This window comes from Aotus nancymaae, unplaced genomic scaffold, assembly GCF_030222135.1.
Source record: "Aotus nancymaae isolate 86718 unplaced genomic scaffold, 86718_ANA_hifiasm-v0.15.2.pri h1tg000063l, whole genome shotgun sequence".
Lineage (NCBI taxonomy): Eukaryota > Metazoa > Chordata > Mammalia > Primates > Aotidae > Aotus > Aotus nancymaae.
The window spans coordinates 1,176,508-1,199,019 of NW_026988477.1; the positions used below are offsets into that span (position 1 = coordinate 1,176,508).

Here is a 22,512-nt window from a genome sequence, read left to right on the forward strand (position 1 = left end):
TGCTCTGGGCCCTGGGGGCGGCTGACCCTGGAAGAACCGAGAACACTCGCTCACTGGAGGGGGTGGGTTTGGTGGTCAGCCGAGGGGAAGGCGTGGGGGAACCCCCAGAAGGCCGAGCCCAGGGGCTTCGGGCAGCAGTGGCTCTGTACCGCCATGGCAGGGGCTGGGCCCTGACAGGAAGAGGCTGAGAAAGGAACATGGCTCCGCCAGGGCCCGGGGAGACCCCGTGCACAGGACCAGGCCGGGCTGGACCTACGCAGCTGCCCACAGATGACAGTTCACAGGGTGTCGTCTCCAGAGGCTTCATTTGTGACGACGTGTAATGAGCATTGACAGCAAATACACCCCCAGCACCTTCTTGGAACATTCTCAGCCGGGCGCAGTGGCTCACGCCTGTCATCCCAGCACTTTGGGAGGCTGAGGTGGGCGGATTTTCTGAGGTCAGGAGTTCAAGACCAGCCTGGTCAACACGGTGAAAACCCGTCTCTACTAAAAATACAAAAATTACCCGGGCATGGTGGCACACGCCTGTAATCCCAGCTACTCGGGAGGCTGAGGCAGGAGAATCGTTTGAACCGGGAGGCGGGGGCTGCAGTGAGTCGAGATTGGGCCACTGCACTCCAGCCTGGGTGACAGAGAGAGACTCTGTCTCAAAACAACAACAAAAGGAACATTGTAGACTTTCAGAAAGGTGGTGAGGGTAGCAGAGCGCACACTGCGCGTCCTCAGCCGACGCACGGACCGGGGAGTCTTGCCGCTCTCGCTGTCGTGCAGCCCCGTGTGAAAACAGCAGCTGCTGTGGCACGCCAGCCCCAGGCCCTGCAGCCTCCTTCCCTCAACAGCCGGGGTAGCCCAGGGTTAAGAAGGGATGCAGCGAGGCTTTCCAGGCCCCCGTGTCCCAGGCACGCCCTTTTATTTATTTATTTATTTAGAGGTGGAGTCTCTGTCACACAGGCTGGAGCGCCGTGTCGCAATCTCAGCTCACTGCCACCTCCAACTCTGTGGTTCAAGCGATTCTCCTGCCTCAGTCTCCCGAGTAGCTGGGATTACAGGTGTGGGCCACTGTGCCCAGCTCCAGGCATGCCCTTTAGACCTTGGCTCATGCCTGTAATCCCAGCACTTTGGGAGGTCAAGGCGGGCAGATCACCTGAGGTCAGGAGTTCAAGACCAGTTTGGCCAACATGGCAAAACTCTGTCTCTACTAAAAATACAAAATTAGCTGGGTGTTGTGGCACCTGTAATGCCAGCTACATGGGAGGCTGAGGCAGGAGAATCGCTAGAATCAGGGAGGCGGAGATTGCAGTGAGCTGAGATTGCACCACTGCACTCCAGCCTGGGCAACGGAGTGAAACTCCGTCTCAAAAAAAAAAAAGAAAAAAGGAAAACTCAGGATCCAACCTGGAGACACATCTTGTGTTTTGCTGAGCCAGCCCCCGCCGTGACATTCTTCCCCCTCAGCGGGGACAGGCTGCACAGGCCCAGGCTGAGCTCTGGATGTGTCTGGTCATTTCCTCTTGGTCAGATGCAGGTTGGACGTTTTTGGCCAGAGTAGCACCGGGACACACCGTGGCGGTCACCTCCGGGTGTCCACCTGTCCCTCGGCAGGTGATGCTGAATGTGGCCGCCCGGTTGAGGCCCAGTTCTCCCTGCCTCAGATGTGGGGAAGTGATCTGGGTGTTGTGCGGCCACGTGGCCAGCCTGTGCCCCGCCCCCTGCATCACCCGGGGCGGCAGCTGCAAAATGGCCATTTCCTGCATGAGTTCCATTTCTGCATCTATTCACTGGCATTTTCTCTCACCAAAGGCGCCCTCCACTTTCAAAAATATATCAGTACAGACTTGCAGGTTTTAAAAAATCCACGTGTTAACACTGTTTACTGTCATCTTTTAATCAATTATTTATTTTGAGACACAGTCTTGCTCTGTTGCCCAGGCTGGAGTGTGGTGGTGCAATCATAGCTCACTGTAGCCTCCAACTCCTGGGCTCAAGTGATCCTCCTGCCTCAGCCTCCTACAGACATGTGCTAATTTTTATTTTTGTAGATACAGGGTCTTGCTATATTGCCCAGGTAGGTCTTGAACCCCCGAGCTCAGGGTTCCTCCCACCTCGGCCCCCCAGAGTGTTGGGATTACAGGCGTGGGCCACTGCATCTGGCTCTTTTAAAATGTTTCGGTGGTAGTAAAATCTATGCAAACTGATCATTTTAACCATTTGTAACGCACAATCCGCTGTCGTCGTGTGCTCGGATTGCCTGAGCTCTGGCCAGCGGGTGCCCTCCAGCGTGGCCTCTGTGTCTTCTTAACAGTCCCTGACATGCTTTGAGTGTGTCCCTACCTTCCCTGCCCCACACCTGGAACCAGCATCTCTCCGAGGAACCTGCCTCAGTCCGACCAGGGCTGCTGTGCTAAGGCCCCTGGGTGAGTGGCGTTCATTTCTCACAGCTCTGGAGGCTGAGGTCCTCCGTCGGCACCAGCGCAGCTGGTTCTGGCGAGGGACCTTCTGGGTTGTGTGACTCCCCAAGTGGCAGAAGGAACAAGGGAGCTCTCCGGTGTCCCTCTGATGAGGGCACCGATCCTGTTCACAAGGGCTTCACCCTCATGACCCACTCACCCCCAAAAAGGCCGCTTTCTTAACATCACTGGCAGAGGCCAGGCTTTCAACACACAGATTTTGGGGAGGACAGTCCAGAGTGGAAGCCGGGTTCCTTCCAGGGGAGACGGGCTTTGGAACCACAATCTGAGCTCTGGTCTGCACGCTGCTCCTGAGGCCTCCCTGCTTCCAGGTCCTCTCCATGCAGACAGGTTTCCACCAATACACCCGCCCCCAGCCCTCCGGCTCCCCCACAGCTGTGTGTCCCTTCAGAACAGAGCTGCCCAGGCCGGGCGCAGTGGCTCACACCTGTAATCCCAGCACTTTGGGAGGCCGAGGCGGGCAGATCACGAGGTCAGGATATTGAGACCATCCTGGCTAACACGATGAAACCTCGTCTCTACTAAAAATATAAAAAATTAGTCAGTCAGTCATGGTGGCACGCACCTGTAATCCCAGCTATTTGGGAGGCTGAGGCAGGAGAATCGCTTGAACCCGGGAGTCGGAGGTTGTGGTGAGCCGAGATCCCGCTGCTGCACTCCAGCCTGAGCAACAAGACTGAAACACTGTCTTAAAAAAAAAAAAAAGGAAAAGACTGAGTGGCTGAAATATGGCTGGGGCGTAGCCACAGGCCGAGGCAGGAGGATCACGAGCCCAGGAGGTGGAGGCTGCAGTAAGCTATGACTGTGCCACTGCACTTCAGCCTGGGCAACAGAGTGAAACCCTGTGTAAAAAAAAAAAGAGCCCCTTGGAAGGGGCCCTCAGGGAGGGGTGTTGGGGAGGGACACAGTTTCAACGCATCAGTCACTCCCAGAGCTGCAGCCCCAGGACCTCCGCTTGGCCCCGCTGACGGTGGCTCCATGAATCAGGAGCAGGGGCTGCCGCAGGGTACAGGACATTACGGATAACCCCTTGGCCTGGGGAACCAGGGTCCACTTAAGGTTAGTGGCTGGGAATTACTGCTTTTTCGTCAAAACATTACGAAACTGTGGTAGAAAATGTGGTATTACAAAAATGTGGTAGAAAATGCAAACGGTGTGGACAGACAGGAAGCAAAGGCTGGAAATGTGTTTCTGCCTGCAGGGCTCATCCCACAGACGGCGCCCTGTGTCTTTTCCAGCTCTGTGCAAGCTGATTTTCTTCAATATCCTGGCTTTTCCCCACTTTCTGAGTTTCCTAGTATGCCATGCAAAGAGCCACAAAGTGAGGGGTTTAAAACAACAGCTGACGTTGGAAGGCCGGGGTGGGAGGATCACCTGAGGCCAGGAGTTTGAGAACAGCCTTGCCGACAAGGCGAAACCCCATCTCTACTAAAAACACAAAAGATTGGCCAGGTGTGCTGATGGACTCCTGTAATCCCAGCTACTCGGGAGGCTGAGGCAGGAGAATCGCTTGAGCCCGGGAGGTGGAAGTTGCAGTGAGCCGAGATCGAGACATCGAGACACTGCACTCCAGCCTGGGCGACAGAGCGAGACTCTGTCTTCACAAGCCACTGTCCTCAGTGAACAGCTCACTGCCCAGCAGCCTGGAGGTCAGACACGGGGACGGGCGCTCGGGCTGGGCTGCCTCCTCCCAGGGCCTCGGCAACATCCGCTTGGCTCCTGGGCTCACAGCTTTGTCACCCTGATTTCCGCCTGCATGTTCACGTGGCCCTCCCTGGGCGTCTGTGTCCAAACTCAGCCGTCTACACCGACATCAGTCATAGTGGATTAGGGCCCATCCTACTCACATTTTAACTTGGTAAGTTCTAACCAACCAATCTCGGCTCGCTGCAACTCCACCTCCCGGGTTCAAGCGATTCTCCTGCCTTGGTCTCCTGACCTCAGGTGATCCTCCAGCCTCAGCCTCCCACAGTGTTGGGATTACAGGCGTGAGCCACCACACCCGGCCCATATAAAGTCACATTCCGAGGCACTAGGAGTTAGGATTCCAGCCTATGAATTTAAATTTAAGGGGACACAGCCAAGTCATTTACCACCTAGTCTCAGGCCCTCCCTGCAGTGGGCACGCATGGACCCACCTTCTCTGTCCTCCTCCCTGGACACAGCCAGAGTCTCCCACAGACAGGGTGGTGGCTACGCCATGGAGCCACGTCAAAGAGCCACGCCACGCAGTGGGGCAGCCAGCACTCACTTGCCCTTCACAGGGAGACTGGCTGGGTGTGGTGGGTTACCCCTGTGGCTCCAGCATGCTGGGAGGTCAGGGCAGGCCGGTCACTTGAGCCCAAGAAGTGGAGACAGCCCGGGCAACATGGCAGGACCCTGTTTCTAGTAAATAAATTAATGAATTGATTAAAGCGAACAACAAGGAAGCCGCGGGGCTGATTCCCAGGTGGGTGAGGGCACAGGGGGGGAGTGTCGGATGGCCACCGCGCTCCCCAGTCCACAGCCACGCCCACAGAACGCCGGGCCGCTCCGCTGCCGCAGCCATGAACGGGATCTGGTTCGGTTTGTTTCCCGAAACAGGCGTGAGGTGAATGGTCTTCCTGTGTCTTGTTGGTGTTTTTTTTCCTTCTGAGCCACTGGTTCGTTCGTGGCCTCTGTCTGTGCCATCGCTTTCCTGTGGATTTGTGAGGGTGTGTCTGTCGGTGTTAAAGACACAGGGCGCCGTAGCCGCAGAGCCGGGCTGGGGGGTCCTGGGGCTTCTCCGTGGGTGGCCATTTGCCTGCCCAGGATTCAGGAAAGCAGCAAGCGGAACCATCACCAGTGTCGAGAAAGACTAGGGCTTGCGATCGAGGTGGAGGCAGGATGGAGGGAAACTGAGGCCCCACAGGGAGCTGGGGCTCGGACGACAAAGGATGGGGGAGCCACGTGGTATTTCCAGGGCTCCGTGGCACTGTGTGTCCAGGAGCCCCGACCGTCATGGAATCCAGAGGGGTCAGGCTGGGCTGGCTAGGACAGCGCTGGAGAGCCGTCATGGGGACGGGGTGGGGCCTGTACCAAGGCCCTAGGGAGGTCAGCGGGCGAGCCATGCCACCACAGCCACCCCGTCCAGGCTCACTGGGGCACCACACCGCCGCGGGAAGTGTGGCCAGGCCAATCCTGTGGGCGCCTGGCCTCTGGGTGGGGTCTCCCCTCGGGGTACCTCCCTGGGGCTGCCCCCTCAAAGCATCAGGAGGCACAGTTAGTGACCCCAAAGGGCCAGACTGACCTGTGGGTTCCAGTCACACCAGGAGGCGCAGAGCAGGCTCACACCTGCAGCTCACCAACCTCCTCTGGCCTCTCGCTTCCAGCCATGCAGGCTGCGGCTTCTAACCCCCTCCAGCTGCTTCTTTTTAAAGGTTAAGGGGTGGGGGTAAGAAACCTGCGCAGAGTGCCAGTGGGCGGGACAGGAGGTGGGGCGGAGACCTGCGCTGCCGGCCAAACACCACGCCAGGCTGGGCCCCGCCCTGTTGCGGGCAGGTCTGGAATTCGAGCCCCGCCCTGAGTGGGGAGGGCCTGCCCGACAGCTCAGCCGGTGGGAAGGGGCGGCTCCTCCAGGTGGGCTTATCACCCCTGCAATGCCTTGGTGCTGCAGACCGGGAAACTGAAGCTAGGCTGGTCGGGTCGTTTCTCCTGCCCACCCACCCCCGGGTTTCTGGGCTGGAGGCCCTGACCAGGAGTATTTGCCCGAGGGACGGCCATAGGGCAGGTCCTGATCTGGGTTCATGGTGGGGGTGGTCTTGACCCAAAGCCAGCCCTCCCCAGGTGACACCCCCTACACCTTCTGGTCTGTAGGCTCTCCCCATGCCCCGCCCACTGGTTTCCATCCATCACGCCGGCTCCCAGCACACTCAGCACCAGGTGGGCGGACCTCTGGGTGTGTGCCAGCCTCAGGTCCCGTGCAGCCCCCCACATCATTCCCCCCAAGGTCACACCCTCAGGCTCAGACACCCCACGGTCGGGCTGGCGTTGCTCAGGCAGCCGGTTCTGAACCCTGAGCAGCCTCATCTGCCCGCCTAGGTGGCTCCACGGGGCGGGCCCCTAGGCCAGGGAGGGCGGGGCTCACAGAGAGACTTAAAAAGCTTCCCAGATCCCCACCCGCGCCTGACCGCGGCAGCTCCCACCATGGCAGAGACCAAGCTCCAGCTGTTTGTCAAGGTGCAGGGCAAACTGAGCTGCAGGGAGGGTGTCTGGGAGCGGGTACTCTTCTGGGATTTGCTTTCTGGGACAGGCTGGGGGGTGGGTCTCCCCAGTGATGTCTGAGCCCCTTCCTGTGGGTGGCTAAGGGGACTCGGCCCTACAGAGGCTGAGGAAAGTGGGACAGTCAGGGGAAGAAGGACCCAGAGAGTCACCCAGAGAGGGGTCCAGCGGCCTTGGTCCTGTTCCCAGCCCAGTCTCCTGGGGGAGAGCCCCTTGGTGGGGAGGTGCCAACCAGGCTGCCAGTGGTGGACCATGCCAGGAGCTGTAGGTGGGTGTTCCAGGAGGTGGGATGCTGGGCCAGGCAGCCCCTCAGCTCTCAGATCAGGGACCAGGGCGGGGGCTGATGAGCTGCCAGCCACAGTGCCCAGTCTGGCGGGTGAATCACTCAGAAAACAGCTTGTGGGGCCCACCCCACCCCTGTAACCAGCTTTTGGGGCCTGAGCCCAGGGGCCTGGCCTCTGCCCAGGCTCTGATAAGATTCCAGGGGCCAGGCCCGCCCCAGGCCTCCAAGCTCCCAGCAGCTCTGAGCCCCTCCCCATGTCCTGGGGACCCAGTCAAGGGCCCTCACTGGGCACTTGGAAGTCACACCGACCAAGCTGGAGCCCTGGCGTCCCTCCAGTCCCGCTGGCAGTGGGAGGCGGGGCCCACCCAGCCTGGTGGCAGGATGCCTGGGTCTGCTCCCGGCCCTGACCCCCGCTCCACCCACCCAGGCAAGCGAGGATGGGGAGAGCGTGGGGCACTGCCCCTCCTGCCAGCGGCTCTTCATGGTCCTGCTCCTTAAGGGCGTACCCTTCACTCTCACCACTGTGGACACGCGCAGGTGAGGCCCACCCTGGGGACGCCTGCCTGGCCTCACACACCAGTGGACCAGCCTCCTCCCACCCCGCTGCTGCCCACAGGTCCCCAGACGTGCTGAAGGACTTCGCCCCTGGCTCACAGCTGCCCATCCTGCTCTGTGACAGCGAGGCCAAGACAGACACGCTGCAGATCGAGGACTTTCTGGAGGAGACGCTGGGGCCACCCGAGTGAGAGACCGAGCAGGGTGGGGGGACTAAGGGGGAGGCCCCAGGGAGGCTGCGCCCAGGACAGAGCCCAGGAAAGCGCTTCGGGGTGCTGTGGGGCCGGGACAGGGCTGCAGCCGGTCTGACGGAGTCTCTCACCCCACATCCCCACAGCTTCCCCAGCCTGGCGCCTCGGTACAGGGAGGCCAACACGGCCGGCAATGACATTTTCCACAAGTTCTCCGTGTTCATCAAGAACCCGGTGCCGGCACAGGACGAAGGTGAGGCGAGGTCAGGGGGCTGGGTGCCCAGGCGGGAGGGCGCCCTGGGCGGGGTCCTCACTGCGCCGCCGCCCCCAGCCCTGTACCAGCAGCTGGTGCGCGCCCTCGCCAGGCTGGACAGCTACCTGCGCGCGCCCCTGGAGCACGAGCTGGCGCTGGAGCCGCAGCTGCGCGAGTCCCGCCGCCGCTTCCTGGACGGCGACCGGCTCACGCTGGCGGACTGCAGCCTGCTGCCCAAGCTGAACATCGTCGACGTGAGCGCGGGGGACAGGGGGAGGACGAGCGCCAGGGGGCCCGGGGCGCTGGGAGCGGCAGGTCCTGACCGCGCCCCCCGCCCGCCCGCAGACCGTGTGCGCGCACTTCCGCCAGGCGCCCATCCCCGCGGAGCTGCGCGGTGTCCGCCGCTACCTGGACAGCGCGCTGCAGGAGAAGGAGTTCAAGTACACGTGTCCGCACAGCGCCGAGATACTGGCCGCCTACCGGCCCGCCGTGCACCCCCGCTAGCGCCCGCCCCGCCTCTGCCGCCTGATAAAGGCATCTCTGTCCGAAGTGAGCGTGTCCTGTCATCTGAGGGGCCAGAGGCCCCGTGATCACTGCCCCCAGTCGGGGGTGCTTCCCATCCCCAAACCCCATGGTGGGACGCTCAGCTAATTAGCCCAGAACCACAGGGGCCGGAGAGCCAGGATCGGGAGGGTCCCATCCCCCCCGCTAAGAAGTGCACAGACTCCAGGTCTCCTGCAACAGGTGGCCTCAGGGATCACCAGGACCGGATTGGGCTCCCAAACCAGTCAGGCCGGGGCGGGGCTGGGTGCCCCAGGTGGATGGGGGCTGGCTACATTCCTCAGTCCTGTCCCAGGGGCAGGCGCTCCCCTCCCCACAGGGCCACTTCCACAGCATCTTGGAGGTCTGGGACCTGCACAGGACGTCCTGTGGGCATCAACTACGGGGCTCTGTGCCTTGCCTGGGTGCGGCCTGGGAGGGTGGGAACAGAGTTCTAAGCCCTGGGGACCCTGGCCCCGCCTGGCTGGGCCCCTCTCGGCTCCTGGGCTGGAAGGGCTGGGATAGCTGGACAGGTCTGAGAAAGCTCACCTGCCTCCAGCCCAGCAAGGAAGTCTCCAGGGAGCTGAGACGCTGATGCATCTGTTCACATGCTGTGGCTCCACGCCCAGAGTGCAGGCCCAGGGGCGTTCCCTGCTCCCTCCCCAGGCCAATGCCAGGAGCCAGAGCCCCACCAGAGCCTCCAGCCAAAGGAGTCATTTATTTGATGGGGAAGGAACGCGAGGAGCCGCCTTAGTCCTGGCCCAGGATGGGCAGGTGGAGGTGGTGGTGGGGTCTCTGATGGGGCCTCTCCCCTCACAGGCGGGCACCCCACAGGGCCACACTTGGTGCTGCACCTTCAGGCATCATCAAAGTCCACGCCACCAGCTGGTTTCTTACTGGGAGGGAAGAGGGGTGTCACTATGGCACTATGGTGTAGAGAAAGGGGTGGGTCCAGGGTTGGACCCTCGGTGTGGGAGGCTGCTGGGCGGGTACCTCTTGAAGCCGGGGTTGATGAGAGACTCCCCCGGACACCGCCTCTTGACTCCAGGTCCTGGGCCACCTCTCTGGGGATCTGGGTCTGAGAGAAACGGGATGGGGGCGGCTCCTGAAGCTGACAGCGTCCCAGCCACAACCTTCTCCGAGGAGACAGAGACTCTGGAGCATGAGCCTTGTTCAGGGAAACCAGTTCCAGTCAAGAGCTCAGCCCTACTTGAGTCACAGGCGGACATGCCTCACCTGGCAAGAAGAGCTGAGGCGCTGCAGGCCGGGGGCTTTTCCTGGGGCTGGCAGCTGCCTCTTCTGCAGCTGGGGAAGAAAGCCCATGGGAGCCTTGCTCAGTGCCAGGAGTGGGGGCAAGAGCAGGGGAGCCTCGTGAAAGTACCTGCCAGGCGCCGCTCCAGACTGCACACGCGTTGTGCCAGGTCCAGTGTCAGTGCCTGCAGCCTGGGGGCTGCCTCTGGGCCTGGTACCTTGGAGAGGTCAAAGGCCAATGGCGAGGGCCCCCCTGAAAGGGTCAGGGATGCTCTGTCCTCCTGCAGGGTCAGAGCCACAGCTTGCTGCTCACAGGCTGCCCTGGGAGAGGAGAGGCGCTGAGGGCTGTGGCCAGACCCTCTTGCTCCCCACCCACTCACCCTCCCTCCGTGCTTGGGTCTCACCTGAACCGGGGCGTGATGTCCTCAGCCGCATTCAGGCCAAAACGGGCTTTCTAGAGAGCACAGGGGCTTGTCACCAGGTACCTAGGACCCAAGACCCACTGGGAGCACCCGAAATCTGCCCGACCCCAGATCCACTTGGGACCCCTAGCGAACGTAAAGACTGCAGCTGCAGGGCGGGCAGGAGTCCCAGTGTCACCCCACAGACAACCTGGCCTGCAGGGCGGAGCGTGGTGTTCCCAGACCCGCCCAGGCGCCCAGTTACCCACGAGGGCCGCCAGGCTGTCCGGCGTGAAGTGGGTGCTCCAAAGCTCCGCGGCGTCGGTCACGCTGGCGGGGAGGGGTCGTCAGGCGGGGCCGCCCGCGGAGCTCCCCGCACCCCCCCGCGGACCCCCCAGCACCGCCCCGCGGAGCTACCCAGCACCCCCCCGCGGACCCCCAGCACCCCCCCAGCGGACCCCCGCACCCCCCGACGGAGCTCCCCGCACCCCCCCGCGGACCCCCCAGCACCCTCCCCGCGGAGCTCCCCGCATCCCCCCGCGGACCCCCCAGCAACCCCCCGTGGAGTTCCCCGCATCTCCCCGCGGACCCCCCCGCAACCCCCCGTGGAGCTCCCCGCACCCCACCGCGGACCCCCCCCGCACCCCTCCCCGCACCCCCCCCGCGGACCCCCAGCACCCCCCCAGCGGACCCCCCGCGGAGCTCCCTGCACCCCCCCAGCGGATCCCCGAGCACCACCCCCGCGGAGCTCCCCGCCGCATCCACCCGCGGACCCCCAGCACCCCCCCGCGGACCCCCCGCACCCCCCCCGCGGAGCTCCCCGCACCCCCCCGCGGACCCCCCCGCATCCCCCCACGGAGCTCCCCGCACCCCCCCCGCGGACCCCCAGCACCCCCCCCCGCGGACCCCCCCGCACCCCCCCGCGGAGCTCCCCGCACCCCCCCCGCGGACCCCCCCGCATCCCCCCACGGAGCTCCCCGCACCCCCCCCCGCAGACCCCCAGCACCCCCCCGCGGAGCTCCCCGCACCCCCCCCGCGGACCCCCGAGCACCCTCCCCCGCGGAGCTCCCCGCATCCACCCGCGGAGCTCCCCGCACCCCCCCCGCGGACCCCGAGCACCCGCCCCCCGCGGAGCTCCCCGCATGCCCCCGCGGACCCCGAGCACCCCCCCCGCGGACCCCCCCGCATCCCCCCGCGGACCCCCCCGCATCCCCCCGCGGACCCCCCCGCACCCCCCCGCGGACCCCCCCGCACCCCCCCGCGGACCCCCACTCACTACAGGCTGAAGCCGCTGCAGTCTCCCTCTCCGCTTCCCTCCCCTTCGCAGTAGCACACGAAGCGGGGCGGCCCGGGGCCCGGCGGCAGCGTGCAGAGCGGCGGCGACAGCGGCTCCATGGCGCCCCGAGAGCGCGAACCCGACGGGGCGGGGCTTGGCGCCGAGAGGGGCGGGGCTGCGGCTCGAGGCGCCTGCGCGGAAGAACGGCTTCCGGAGCCGGGCGAAGGCCTGTCGCGGGGCTTAGGGAGCTTGCGCGGGGCGGAGTCTGGCTGGGGGCGGGGCCTCTGCGGACGGAGGCGGGGCTGGGGGCGGGGCGGAATTAAAGGTCTCTGGCTGGGACCCTGTCTGTACCCCCGCCGGCTTCTGGAGACTGGAGGCGGGTTTGGTGCCCCGGGCGGGCCGGAGCGGGGCGCCCCGAGTCAGGGCTCCAGAGGCCCTTGCCCCTAGCGCTGGCCTCGCCGCGCCTGGGCTCCACGGCGCGATCCCGGGCTCTGGCCCTCGCGCCCGCGCGCAGCGCCACCCGCCCCTCGCCCCTCTCGCCCCCCGTCCCCGCCCACCGGCTGCACGTCCAGCCGAGCCCGGGTTCCCTCCGTGGCGTTGCGGGCACACCCTGGAGGCCCGCCCTCCCATCGTCTTCACATACAAACGCGAAGATTCCTAACCCGAATTGTAGGACGTTTCAGTAGGCCGGGCGGTGGCTCACGCCTGTGATCCCAGCGCTTTGGGAGGCCCAGGTGGGTGGATCACCTGAGGTCAGGAGTTCGAGACCAGCCTAGCCAACGTGGTGACACCCCGTCTCTACTAAAAGTACAAAAATTAGCAGGGCGTGGTGGCGGGCGCCTGTAATCCCAGATACTCGGGAAGCTGAGCCAGAGTAGCTCAGCCTCAGAGGTTGCAGTGAGCTGAGATCACGCCACTGCACTCCAGCCTGGGCGACAGTGAGACTCCCTCTCAAAAAAAAAAAGAAGTCACACTACAGAGCGATCCCCAGGGAAGAAGGCTTCTGCGCTCTGTCCGCTCATGGTATCACTCCAGCTCTGTACGGTCCAGCCCTATGGGGTCCTGTGAGCCCCTCCCTGCTGCTGTGGAGACGAGAAACTGTGAAAATAAAACACATAGACACAGAGACAGAGAAAAGAGAGTTTGGGCCCAGGGGTCACTGCCAACCAAAGCTCAGAGACCTGTCGTGGCCCCGAGTGCCTGGACACTGACTTTTACTGAGCACAAAGCAGGGGGCAGGGCAGGCAGGGTGAGGTCACGGTGGTCAGTGACAGCGTCAGGTAAGTCACGTGTCTTGGAGACAGGGGGCCCAGGACTTTGAAGAAGCCGAGGCGAGGAGAAAACCTGAGGCCTCAGCACTTTTTTCACCCTTGTCAAGAAGTAGCGAGGTCACTAAGATTTATGTCACTATTACTAATTCTTACCTTCTAAGGAAAAGAGGAAGCAGGTGCAGAAGCAGAACTTGAAAGTAGCCATGGAGCGTGACCGCTGAAGCACAGCCTCACAGAGAGACAGGTCCCTGGATGTCTGTGGGTCTCCCTGACAGCCGTCAGGCCTGCCACAAGAGCTTGGAGGAGCGGAGTTTTCTCCTCACTCTCCTGAGGACGGAGATGTCTCGGCCATCTCGGACGTCTCCTTCCCTAGCTGGCTAAGCAGCGGGCGCTTTCCCAGCGCTGACACTGTCACAGCCGAGGCGTCCTCCAGCAGCCCTTAGGCGGGCAGGACAGAGGACTCAGAGCATCTTGCCTTAGGGTCACCTCTTTCCCGATGCCACCTCAGTCCCATGCTTCTTGACCTGAGGCTTATTAGTGAGATTAAAGATCATATGATTGTATGTATGCATGTCTTTATGATATGTAACTATATCTCTAATTCTTTTCTAATTCTGTATTCATATGAAAGCAGACTGAGGCCTCAGACCCTTGCTTGGCTCCTGCGGGGTTCCCTCACACACAGCTCCTCCTATGCACCTGTTGTCCTAGGCCTGGACACTGACCGACAGACAAGGTCTCTGACTCCGTGGAGCTGGTAGGGTCCAGTAGGAGAGGCTGATAAGAGACACCACACTCTCATGCAGGGCCAAGCGCCAGGGGATACTGCAGCGAGTGCTGCGCGGGCAGGAGGAGGAGGACGGCTCCCCCCGGACAGGGAGACCCCGGGCAGGAGGAGGAGGACGGCTCCCCCCGGACAGGGAGACCCCGGGCAGGAGGAGGAGGACGGCTCCCCCCGGACAGGGAGACCCCGGGCAGGAGGAGGAGGACGGCTCCCCCAGGACAGGGAGACCCCGGGCAGGAGGAGGAGGACGGCTCCCCCAGGACAGGGAGACCCCGGGCAGGAGGAGGAGGACGGCTCCCCCGGACAGGGAGACCCCGGGCAGGAGGAGGAGGACGGCTCCCCCAGGACAGGGAGACCCCGGGCAGGAGGAGGAGGACGGCTCCCCCCGGACAGGGAGACCCCGGGCAGGAGGAGGAGGACGGCTCCCCCCGGACAGGGAGACCCCGGGCAGGAGGATGAGGACGGCTCCCCCCGGACAGGGAGACCCCGGGCAGGAGGATGAGGACGGCTCCCCCAGGACAGGGAGACCCAGGGCAGGAGGAGGAGGACGGCTCCCCCCGGACAGGGAGACCCCGGGCAGGAGGAGGAGGACGGCTCCCCCAGGACAGGGAGACCCCGGGCAGGAGGCTGGCCGCATAAACAGCAAGAAGCTCGGGTTGGCAGCCTGGTGCCACGGGGAGGGCCAGTGGGGTAAGCTCTGCTGCCATATCCGAGCGCTCCCGCAGCAAGCCTGCCTCCCCGTTCACGCCCAGTCCTGGCTCCTGCCCCGGGCCTGCATGTGCTGCTGCTTCTGCCTGGCACACCCTTTTCCCAGACTCACACACTTCTTTCGGGGCTTCACGCAAAAGTCACTTCAGCCGGGCGCGGTGGCGCGTGCCTGCAGTCCCAGCTACTCAGGAGGCTGGGGTGGGAGGATCGCTTGAGCTCAGGAGTTCTGGGCTGTAGTGCGCTATGCCGATCGGGTGTCCGCACTAAGTTCGGCATCAATATGGTGACCTCCCGGGAGCAGGGGACCACCAAGTTGCCTAAGGAGGGGTGAACCAGCCCAGGTCGGAAACGGAGCAGGTCAAAACTCCCGTGCTGATCAGTAGTGGGATCGTGCCTGGGAATAGCCACTGCTCTCCAGCCTGGGCAACATAGTAAGACCCGGTCTCCTAAAAAAAAAAAAAGTCACTTCAGCAAGACCTTCCCCGGTGCTGCGCTGAGCTGCCCGGCTCTCACATCCCTCCCTCCTTCAGGCTCTTATTTTCCACACTTCTCACTGTAGAAAGTACACGTTGGTTTGCTTTATTCTGGCAGCTAGCCCCCGTTACACCCTCTGGGGTTTAGAACTTTCTGCACTCCCCTCCCCTTGGGCTGGACTTAATGATTTGCTTCTGGCAACTAGAATAGGATAGAATGGCTCTTGAACTGCTGGGCGTGACATGAGGCAGCCCTAAGATGATCCCCATGGCCAGCAAGGAAGCAACGCCCCAGCTGAGCCTTCCCGTGAGACCACATCTTTGGCCGGCAGCTTGACCACAGCCTCCTGAAACTTTGTGCCAGAGGCCCAGAGTCCTGCCCCGCTGACACTGGGAGATAACGCATACCCGCTGGGTAAGCAGCTGCATTTGGGACACCTGTCCCTCTGCAGTAAGTGGCCAGTACACTTATTTACCTGCTTCATCCATTATCCCAGGAGGTCCAGGAGGGCAGGGATTCCTGTGTGTTTCACCTGCCAGTGTATACGTCTCTTCAGTGCTTACACAATGCCTGCCACTTTCAGACACAGAATAAACATTGTGAACCAATGAATGGGGAATGGTGCTGTTGGAGGTTTAAGCAGGGGGTGAGGGGGAAGTGGCTCGTCTGACTTTTGCTGGGGGGAAACCCTGCAGGAGCCGATGCAAGGGTCTGAGGCCTCAGCATGCTCTCATATAAACATAGAATTAGAGATGTAGTTACAGAGTTCTTCCTATATACAATCATAAATAATCACACAGCTGTTCATATGTAACATAAATATATACATCTATATTCATATAATCTTTAATCTCACTAATAAGCCTCAGGTCAAGAAGTACGGGACTGAGGTGGCATCGGGAAAGAGGTGACCCTAAGGCAAGATGCTCTGAGTCCTCTGTCCCGCCCGCGTAAGGGCTGCTGGAGGACGCCTCGGCTGTGACAGTGTCAGCGCCGGGAAAGCGCCCGCTGCTTAGCCAGCTAGGGAAGGAGACGTCCGAGATGGCCAAGACATCTCTGTCCTCAGGGGAGTGAGGAGAAAACTCCGCTCCTCCAAGCTCTTGTGGCAGGCCTGACGGCTGTCAGGGAGACCCACAGACGTCCAGGGACCTGTCTCTCTGTGAGGCTGTGCTTCAGCGGTCACACTCCATGGCTACTTTCAAGTTCTGCTTCTGCACCTGGTTCCTCTTTTCCTTAGAAGATAAGAATTAGTAATAGTGACATAAATCTTAGTGACCTCGCTACTTCTTGACAAGGGTGAAAAAAGTGCTGAGGCCTCAGGTTTTCTCCTCGCCTCGGCTTCTTCAAAGTCCTGGGCCCCCTGTCTCCAAGACACGTGACTTACCTGACGCTGTCACTGACCACCGTGACCTCACCCTGCCTGCCCTGCCCCCTGCTTTGTGCTCAGTAAAAGTCAGTGTCCAGGCACTCGGGCCACTGCCGGACTCCACGCGTTGGTAGCAGTGGACCCTGGGCCCAAACTCTCTTATCTCTTTCTCTGTGTCTGTGTGTTTTATTTCTGAGTTTCTCATCCCCATACCAGCAGAGAGGGACTCACGGGACCCCGTAGGGCTGGACCCTACAGACTTGTGTGTAGAGTCTGAGTTCTGTGCTGTGACTAGACAGGATGGAGCTGCAGAGGTGCGGGAGGCGTGGACCACGGGCTGGGGGTGGAGGTGGAGAGGGGGGCAAGGGACAGTCAGGGATGGCCCTGCATTTGGGAACCCGGAGATTCATCCCCAAGATGACTGGGGTGAGGCAGGTTTGGAGAGGACTGGAGGGCCCCTCCTTTGTCACATGAATTCTGAGATGCTGGCTGTAGCAGGCTCTGGAGATCAGGCCCTGATCTCTGGGACCTGTGAACGTTATCTTGTACGGAAAAGGCTGTGCACTGCACTCCAGCCTGGGAAACAGAGTGAGATCCTGCCCCCCATCAAAAAAAAAAGGAAAGAAAGGCATCTTGGCAGACGTGCCCTTGAGATGGGGCGATTATCCTGGATTACCCAGGGAGGCCCTCAGTGCCTTCTCAAGTGGTCTTACAAAATTGAGGCAGAGGAAGCCTTGACACAGAAAAGAAGGCAGTGTGGCATGGAGGGGCAAGTGTGGCATGGAGGGGCAAGTGTGGCATGGAGGCGGAAGTGTGGCATGGAGGGGGAAGTGTGGCATGGAGGCGGAAGTGTGGCATGGAGGGGCAAGTGTGGCATGGAGGCGGAAGTGTGGCATGGAGGGGCAAGTGTGGCATGGAGGGGGAAGTGTGGCATGGAGGGGGAAGTGTGGCATGGAGGGGGAAGTGTGGCATGGAGGGGGAAGTGTGGCATGGAGGGGGAAGTGTGGCATGGAGGGGCAAGTGTGGCATGGAGGGGCAAGTGTGGCATGGAGGCGGAAGTGTGGCATGGAGGCGGAAGTGTGGCATGGAGGGGGAAGTGTGGCATGGAGGCGGAAGTGTGGTATGGAGGGGGAAACTACAGCGATGCCACACAAACTAAGGATCACAGGCCGCTATCAGAAGCTAGAGGAGGCTAGACCCGGAGGCTCATGCCTGTAATCCCAGTGCTTTAGGGAGTCAGAGTGGGAGGATTGCTTGAGGTCAGGAGTTCAAGGCCAGCCTGGGCAAGACAGCAAGACTCATATCTAAAAAAAAAAAAAAAAATAGCCAGGCATAGTGATATATGCCTGTAGTCTCAGCTACTCAGGAGGCTGAGGCAGGAGGACTGATTGAGCCTGGGAGTTGAGGGCTTCAGTGAGCTGATTGCGCCGTAATACTCTGGCCTGGACATCAGAGCAAGACTCTGTCTCAAAAAAAAGAAGAAGAAGCAGCTAGAAGGGGAGAGGAAGGATTCGCTCCTAGAGCCGTCGGAGGGACCACAGCCCGCTGATACCCAGACCCTATTAAACTGATTTTGGACTCTGACTTCAAAAACTGTAAGAGAATAAATGCACGTTTTAAGCTACAGGTGTGTGATAATTTCTGGCAGCTGTAGGAACTAATATAAGACTGGAAACACACATTAATTCCAACACAAGAAAACTGGGAAGCCTTCATTTATTTTATTATTTATTTATTTTATAAAGACGGGGTTTCACCATGTTGGTCCGGCTGGTCTTGAACTCCCGACCTCAGGTGATCCACCCGCCTTGGCCTCCAAAGTGCTTGGATTACAGGCGTGAGCCACCACACCCGGCCAAAACCTTCATTTAAATAGTCTCGTTGGAGACGTCGAAGACCCCGCCCACACCACCTGTGCCTCGCTCACACCTGTAATCCTAGCCCTTTGGGAGGCTGAGGCGGGTGGATCACCTGAGGTCGGGAGTTCAAGACCAGCCGGACCAACATGGAGAAACCCCGTCTCTACTAAAAATACAAAAATTAGCTGGGCGTGGTGGCGTGCGTCTGTAATCCCAGCTACTTTGGAGGCTGATGCAGGAGAATCGCTTGAACCCAGGAGGCAGAGGCTGCAGTCAGCAGAGATCACACCATTGCACTCCAGCCTGGGCAACAGAGGGAGACTCTATCTGAAAAAAATAAATTTCATGAAGGTCTGGAAAATGTAACTTACCAACCAGTCTGCAGCACCTCAGCTCTTTCCTTTTTCTTTCTTTAGACGGCATTTTCCTCTTGTTGCCTCGGCTGCAACCTCCCCCTCCTGGTTCAAGTGACTCTCCTGCCTCAGCCTCCCGGGTAGCTGGGATTACAGGCTAATTTTGCATTTTTAGTAGAGATGGGGTTTCTCCATGTTGGTCAGGCTGGTCTCGAACTCAGGTGATCCGCCCGCCTCGGCCTCCCAAGGTGCTGGGATTACAGGTGTGAGCCACCGTGCCCGGCCGTGAGAGCAATTTTCTTTAAATGCAGGATACATTAATACAGTATATGAGACACAAGGTTGGTGGAGCTTCAGAAACAGAACAAGAGGGACTACGAGGGCCCCACGCAGGCACTCGGAGTCAGCGATGGAGGCAGAACAGGGGAGGGAAAGGGAAGGGCTGTCCTGGGACCCAAGGCCCACCTGGAAGCTGGGCCGAAATGAGGAGCGACAGGTACGGGGAGCGAGCTCCAGCAGAGTGGGGGCCGGGCCAGGCTCGGGTGGCAGAGGCCAAAACCCAAGGGAGGAGTTTTAGCAAGACTTCAGAGACGGGAGTGGGCGCCTGAGTGGCCCTGGGCGAAGGGCGGTCCGGGCAGGGCTGACCTGGGCAAAGGCCCTGAGACACGCGTGGGGCTGCCAGCAGGACGGAGGGAGGGGGCGTGGACGGTGGGGCAGAGGAGAGCCTAAAAGAGAAGTTAGTGTGACGAGACTCCCTGTGGGTTGCCGAGCCTGCTGGGACACATCCAGTGAATAGACTCTGGGCTTCTGGGTGGAGAACAGGCTGAGCGTGGGAGGCGAGGGTGCGATTGGAGTCCAGGGCTGAACTGCCGGGGGTTGGGGGCTGACCACAGCTGGACCCACAGCCACCTCCAGGGGCTGCCCCACCCGGGAAGGAAGGAAAGGGCATCCCTAAGGCTGTGGAGGGCCACGTGCAGGGGCTACCTCACCCGGGAAGGAAGGAAAGGGCATCCCTAAGGCTGTGGAGGGCGACGTGCATTTCCCGGCTCGGAATCTCCCTGTGGATGCAAGGGTGCCTGCCCCAGCCTTCAGGAGAGCCAGCCCGCCCACCTGCCTGGCTTAAATGCTGCTGTGGCCACCCACAGGGGCACCTGCCACCTCTTCCTCTGGGTCCACACAGAAGCTGAATGACAACGAACAGACTGACCAAATGGTAGTTAGAGCTCAGGCAGTGTCTCTGCAGATGCCCCCTAAGGGGGAAGAGTGTGCCTTGCCCAAGCGTGGGGACAAAATGTCAGAGGGTCAGCTGTGCAGGTCACATGTCGGGGGAGATCCCATAAGCGCCCAGGCAGGAGCAGAAGGCCTCAGGCTATTTCCATATAAATAACGAAGAAGAAAGTGACTGGAAATACGACTGTAGCTGTTATTAGTTATTCGCATGTGATCTTAGTTATTCATAGGTGATCTTAATTCTCTTACTAACGCCTCTCAGGTCGGAAGTGTGAACCTGGGGTGACAGCTCCCGTGGGAAGGGAAAACCCTATTCCTGGAGCACTCAGTACCGGGCCAACAAGTGGCCCTAAGGCGAGATGCTCTAAGCCCTCTGTCACGCCCGCGCAAGGGCTGCTGGAGGGCGCCTTGGCTGTGCGGCAGCGCCAGCGCCGGGAACGCGCCTGCTGTTCAGCTAGCTAGGGGAGGAGACGTCCAAGATGGCTGAGACGTCTCCTTCCCCGGAGAAGTTAGAAAACTCCGCTCCTCCAAGCTCTTGGGGTAAGGCCTCACGGCTGTCAGGGACGCCCACAGACATCCGGGGGTCAACTGTCTCCATGTGAGGCTGTGCTTCAGTGGTCACGCTCCATGTCCACCCTCAGCTCTGCTGCACCTGGCTCCTTTTGTCTTAGAAAAGATAATCCGTCATAGTAATATAAATCTTAATGCTGTAGTTCTTTCTTGATGAGTATGAAAAAGTGCTGATGCTGTATGCTCCTCACCTCTCCTCGGGTGTCAGAAATTCCTGAGCCCCCACCTGCATGATCCGTGATGTACCTGACCCTGTCACTGCCACGCCCTGTCTACCCTGCCCCCAGATCTGCAACTCAATGAAAGTGAGAGCATTCCGGCATCGGGGCCACCGCTGGTCCCGCGATCTGGGTAGCGGTGGACCCCGGGCCCAGACTCTCTCTTCTCTATCTCCGTGTCTCGTGTCTTCTATTTCTACATTGCTTGTCTCCGCACCAGCCGGGAGGGGCTCACAGAACCCTGCAGGGCCGGACGCTACAGTCACAGACAAAGGTATGGCTGCCTCTCTGGGCCTTTCCACATCCCCTCGTCAGGCCCTCAGGCTGGGGACGGGGACACGACCTGGGCGGGACCCTGTCCTTGTAGTGTCCACAGCAGGTCCTAGGAGCATCAGAGGCACTCCCTGGGCACCCAGGTGCTGGGTGCAGGTGTGCAGGGGTTGTCTGGGGTCCTTGGGATGGGGACACTCCTGATCTCTGTGACCTCCTGGACCAGAGGGGCCCCAGTCAAGGAAAGCAGCTCTGGCAAGACAGGGTCCTGGCTTTGTGGGTTTTTGTTTTGTTTTGTTTTTGGAGACAGTAGAGCCAAGATCACACCACTGCACTCCAGCCTCGGTGACAGAGCGAGACTACCTCTCAAAAAAAAAAAAAAAAAAAAGGTCGGGCGAAGTGGCTCACGCCTGTAATCCCAGCACTTTGGGAGGCCGAGGTGGGCAGACCGCAAGGTCAAGAGATCGAGACCATCCTCGCCAACATGGTGAAACCCCGTCTCTACTAAAATACAAAAATTAGCTGGGCATGGTGGCACGCACCTGTAGTCCCAGCTACTCGGGAGGCTGAGGCAGGGGAATTGCTTGAACACGGGAGGCGGAGGTTGCAGTGAGCCAAGATCACGCCACCGCACTCCAACCTGGCACCTGGCGACAGAGCCAGACTCTGTCTCAAAAAAAAAAAAAAAAAAAAGGACAAAAATTGTGGCCAACTGAGAAGCAGAAACCATACCATACTGAGCCCCTTAGACCCATCACCCAGATGAAACAATTATCAACATGTTGAGATTTGCAACCAGTGTTATTATTATTTTGCTAAGAACATTACGGCAAGGCTATTTTCCTTCAAATTTTTCAAGATTTGTCCGTAAAAAACAGCACTCTGTCTGTGGCCAGGCGTGGTGGCTTGCGCCTGTAATCCCAGCACTTTGGGAGGCCGAGGCAGGCGAATCACCAGGTCAGGAGTTCGAGACCAGCCTGATCAACATGGTGAAACTCCATCTCAAAAAAAAATACAAAAAAATTAGCCGGGCGTGTTGGTGCACGTGTATAGTCCCAGCTATTCAGGAGGCTGAGGCAGGAGAATCGCTTGAACCTGGGAGACGGAGGTTGCAGTGAGCCGAGATGGCGCCATTGCACTCCAGCCTGGGCGACAGAGAGAGACTCTGTCTTAAAACAAACAGACAAGACAAACCCTCGGTCCTACGTAGACTCCAGGCAGGGCAGAGTTTCCTCCTGCCCTCCTCGCCCTCCACCCTCCTTGGGCAGGACCTGGGGCAGGGCTGGTGGCGCTTGGTCCGTCTTGCATCAGCCAGGCCTCTGGAGCGGGGCGTGGAGCCAGGAGTGGGGGGCAGAGGAACTGGGGGACCGCGAGGGGTCTTGGGGGTGGAAGCCGCGGACACCGTCTGGGACCGCTGCTTGGGAGGACCCGGAAGGCCACGTCCTTGCAGCCCGGGCGCGCGTGGCGTGAGGTCCGATCCCTACCTTCCCCGCGCCCCCAGCCTGGGGTTATGGGTCCGTGGGGGCCAGAAAAGCCCGGGAGCTGGGGCTGCGGCCCGTCCTGAGGTACCTCCCCGCCCCGGAGCCGAGGCTCGGTCCTTCCCGGGCCAAACGCCCGCCCGGACTGGCAACGGGGGGTGACCCGGGCCCTCTCCCCGGGCGCCCCTGTACCTGGCCGCCCCCTCCGCCCCCACCCCGCCTTCCCCCAGGAAACGCGCAGCGCCGCAGGTTTTCGGGGCGTTTACTGCGCTTGGGGCCGGGTGTGGAGGGACCGGGCACCGGGAGCAGCTGACCCCGGCTCGGGGCCTGGACCCATCGCTGTAAAACAAGGAGCGGGTGGGGGGCGTCCCCCGCCTCCGCCCGCTCCGGACGCGCAGCCCTCGCCCCCGCCCCGCGCTCCCCGAAGGTGGAGGGCCCCGCGTGCAGCCCCCTGCCCGCCCCGCTGGGGGT

At 61.0% G+C, this 22,512-nt stretch overlaps 2 protein-coding genes across 3 annotated transcripts; one reads left to right on the forward strand and one right to left on the reverse strand.

The window, feature by feature from the left end:
• The first annotated feature begins 6,592 nt into the window (after window positions 1-6,592).
• Window positions 6,593-8,568, forward strand: CLIC3 (chloride intracellular channel 3). The gene is made up of 6 exons (XM_012445134.3): window positions 6,593-6,668; window positions 7,421-7,530; window positions 7,610-7,735; window positions 7,886-7,992; window positions 8,071-8,246; window positions 8,338-8,568. The coding sequence occupies exons 1-6, from the start codon at window positions 6,636-6,638 to the stop codon at window positions 8,494-8,496; spliced, it is 711 nt and encodes a 236-aa protein (XP_012300557.1). The 5' UTR covers window positions 6,593-6,635; the 3' UTR covers window positions 8,497-8,568.
• Window positions 8,569-9,231: 663 nt separating this feature from the next.
• Window positions 9,232-11,601, reverse strand: PAXX (PAXX non-homologous end joining factor). Of its 2 annotated transcripts, none has more exons than XM_021671451.2 (7): window positions 11,461-11,601; window positions 10,454-10,514; window positions 10,188-10,237; window positions 9,914-10,104; window positions 9,769-9,837; window positions 9,526-9,610; window positions 9,232-9,424 (listed from the first exon to the last, which is right to left on the reverse strand). In XM_021671451.2, exons 1-7 carry the CDS (start codon window positions 11,577-11,579, stop codon window positions 9,346-9,348), a joined length of 654 nt encoding a protein of 217 aa, XP_021527126.2. In that variant the 5' UTR covers window positions 11,580-11,601; the 3' UTR covers window positions 9,232-9,345. The 2 variants fall into 2 exon arrangements, with proteins under 2 accessions (XP_021527126.2, XP_021527127.1); XM_021671452.2 differs by having other exon boundaries at window positions 9,232-9,428.
• Window positions 11,602-22,512: the final 10,911 nt, after the last annotated feature.